This window comes from Nicotiana tomentosiformis, chromosome 2 (assembly GCF_000390325.3).
Source record: "Nicotiana tomentosiformis chromosome 2, ASM39032v3, whole genome shotgun sequence".
NCBI classification, from domain to species: Eukaryota; Viridiplantae; Streptophyta; class Magnoliopsida; order Solanales; family Solanaceae; genus Nicotiana; species Nicotiana tomentosiformis.
In genome coordinates, this window is record NC_090813.1 from 85,214,895 (window position 1) to 85,217,592 (window position 2,698).

The 2,698-nt window shown below is 47.8% G+C and overlaps 1 protein-coding gene across 1 annotated transcript; it reads right to left on the reverse strand.

The window, feature by feature from the left end:
* Positions 1–1,343: 1,343 nt before the first annotated feature.
* LOC138905197 (interactor of constitutive active ROPs 4-like) lies at positions 1,344–1,808 on the reverse strand. Its single transcript, XM_070193702.1, has one exon. The coding sequence runs from the start codon at positions 1,806–1,808 to the stop codon at positions 1,344–1,346; it is 465 nt and encodes a 154-aa protein (XP_070049803.1).
* Positions 1,809–2,698: the final 890 nt, after the last annotated feature.

The following is a 2,698-nucleotide window of genomic DNA, read 5'->3' on the forward strand; positions in this document are numbered from 1 at the left end:
CTTGAATCGTTTTTGTCCCAAATAGTTTTTTCGGCAAGGTTTTTAACGAGGCAACAGTAAATCATGCTAACTTAGAATTGAAGACCGGTTACGAACCGGTGTCGAAGATCACGATGATAGTATTCGAGGCTTCTCTATGATCGGCCTCGAACACTGGGGGGCATCACCCTCGGATAATGACTTTAGCAAGGAAAGAAACTTTGTGATTGAATGGTCTCAGCTCGATCGATAGGATTTACTGTAAGGGCCAAACGTTCAAATGAACTGTAGCCACATAAACTACTCGAGCCCTGGAACAAAGCTTGTACACATATGTTACCATATATATTACGCACAGAAATAAAAAAAAGTTTCTACCTTGCGGATAAATATCTTGTCCCTTAAAAATTTTCTTTTCTTTCTTTTCTCTTAAGGAATTTCCTACATTAGATCCCCTAAAGATATCGAGCCCAAGGGCCGCCTTTATCCGGGTCCAAAGGATCGCTCTCACTCGAGGACTGCCGCCCAAAGACAAACTCGGTCGGTCCGGGCTATTAGAGCCTGGGGGCACAAGACCTATTAGACAGTGCCCGAACCTTAAAGGCTATGGCCATCCTCATTTGTGGACTGTTATCTTGGGTAAGCCCGGATAACTCGGGGTAACAAGCCCATTGGGCAACACCCAAACTAAAAAGGCTACTGCCATATTAAAACAGCTCGGAGATGTCCGAGACCCATAACAAAAAACAAGACCTTCAAAAATTTTAAACCGGTTCAAAAGGCTACCCTCGGCAAAATTATCATCTAAAAAGTTCTAAGTATTTTGGGGAAAGCTTCTGGTCATACCGAGCCCGCAATAATCATAAACGAAATATTATCGAAAGAAAGGCATGTTCGGACCTCCAAACAAGACCTAATTATTACATGCTAAGGCATTTCGATCTTTGCAAACATAAAGAATAAAGCGAAGGAAAACAAACTTAGAAACTGTCGAAGGGAAAAAAGAAGCCTAATATTATATATATAAATAAAAAGTCTTTACAAAGGCCAAACAGCCTTAACAAAAAAATACAAAAGTACAAAAATACAAAAGCGAAGGAAAATATACAAGGCACTTAAACGACCTAGTCTTCACCGGAGCCCGTCTCGTCGCCAGGGTCTTCAGAGTCCCCTCCACCCTCGGATTCGCTCGAACCCTCGGAGTCTTCTTCATCCTCAGGATACGCCAACATCTTGGCCTCGGCTTCGAGTCCCTTAGCACTCTCAATCTTATCTGATAAGTTGAAACCCCGAGCATGAATTTCCTCGAGGGCCTCTCTTCGGGATTGCCACTTCGCATGCTCGACGACATCTTTCAGTCGATCCTAGGTCGCCTCGGCATCGGCCTTATACTGAGCCACCATCTTGCCGGCATCAGCTTTGACCACCGTAACCACTGACTTGGCCGTTTCGAGCTCCTTGACAAGGGTTTCTCGATCGGAGACGGCCGAGCTTAGCTGAGACCGAAGCTCCTCAACTCTTTGGGCCCACACCTTGTTCTTTTCCTTTGCCGCCTGAAGTTGGACCTCTGCTGAAGTCAGCTGCACCCGAGTAGTCTCCTTTTCCGAGGCCAGGCGGTCTATCCTGCCTTTCCATTCTTCGGCCTCAGCCTTAACTGCATCATTCTCAGCTCGGAGTTGGTCGATCCGATCGATCTTCTGCTGTACCTGCGGATTTCGACCATTAGTCACCGTGTCTAGCTCATCATCACTAACTTCAAATATTTTTACCTGTTCGACCAAGTCAGCATGCTCTTTCCGAGCCACCTCCAGCTCAGCTCGGAGGCTCATAGCCTCCCCTTCACGCTGCTCGCTGAGGAGTTTGTAGGTATCTCTCTTCTCAGTGAGCCCTCGGACCTCGACTTCAAGCTAGTTCAGCTCATACCGATATCGAAGGAAAGTTTCATGGTGAAGCACCGAGGCCTACAAACATGAAAGAAAAATGTTAGGGTTATCTATGAATTAGTCTAATTACGCATTAAAGTCATCAAGAGATATCTAAAGTTACCCGGTTTAGCGCCTGTTGTGCTTCATTGAACATGCAAGGCACATCTACCTCGTTCATCTTGGCTTGGTCTTCCTCGGTCACTAGAAACCGAAGGTAACTAGCTACTCCTATGGGGGCGGAGAGGACCCGGGCATCCTCCGGGATGGATATGATGATGGACCGCTTTCAGTCAGGATCCACACTCGGAGCTGGGAACCGATTGATCAGTTTCGGGCTTGAGGAAGACCCGCTTGCACCCAAAGATGGACTCTTCTTCGGTACCTATAAATTACCCAATCTGGTGACGTCCTCCGTGGCGATGGAGTCCACGCCATCAAAAAAGCCGCGGAAGGGGTAGTCCGCTCCACGTGCCCCCTCATTGGGACGCTCTTTCACCGTTTGGGCCTCGTTATACATGGACTCAGTAAATGAGGGTAATTTGGTGATGTCTATCACACCGAGTGCTTCCTTCGGGGCATTGCCCATATCCCAGGAAGCCTCGTCCTTAACCTCCTTATCGACCTCCTTAGCTTGAGGCAGGTCAGTCTCGAGATTCTCCGGTTTGGAGGCCCCTTGCACTTCGAGCTGCGACGGCACGTGAGCCATCAAGACAAAGGCTTCTTCTTCTTCTTCTTCGGACTCGTCTCTCAGCCGGTAGAGCGAATCCGAAGGTGGTGCTCGGGGCACTGGTGCT

Coding starts and splice junctions, on each gene's coding strand:
- LOC138905197 (XM_070193702.1), bottom strand. CDS start 1,808: ATGAGCCTCCGAGCTGAGCTGGAGGTGGCTCGGAAAGAGCATGCTGAC.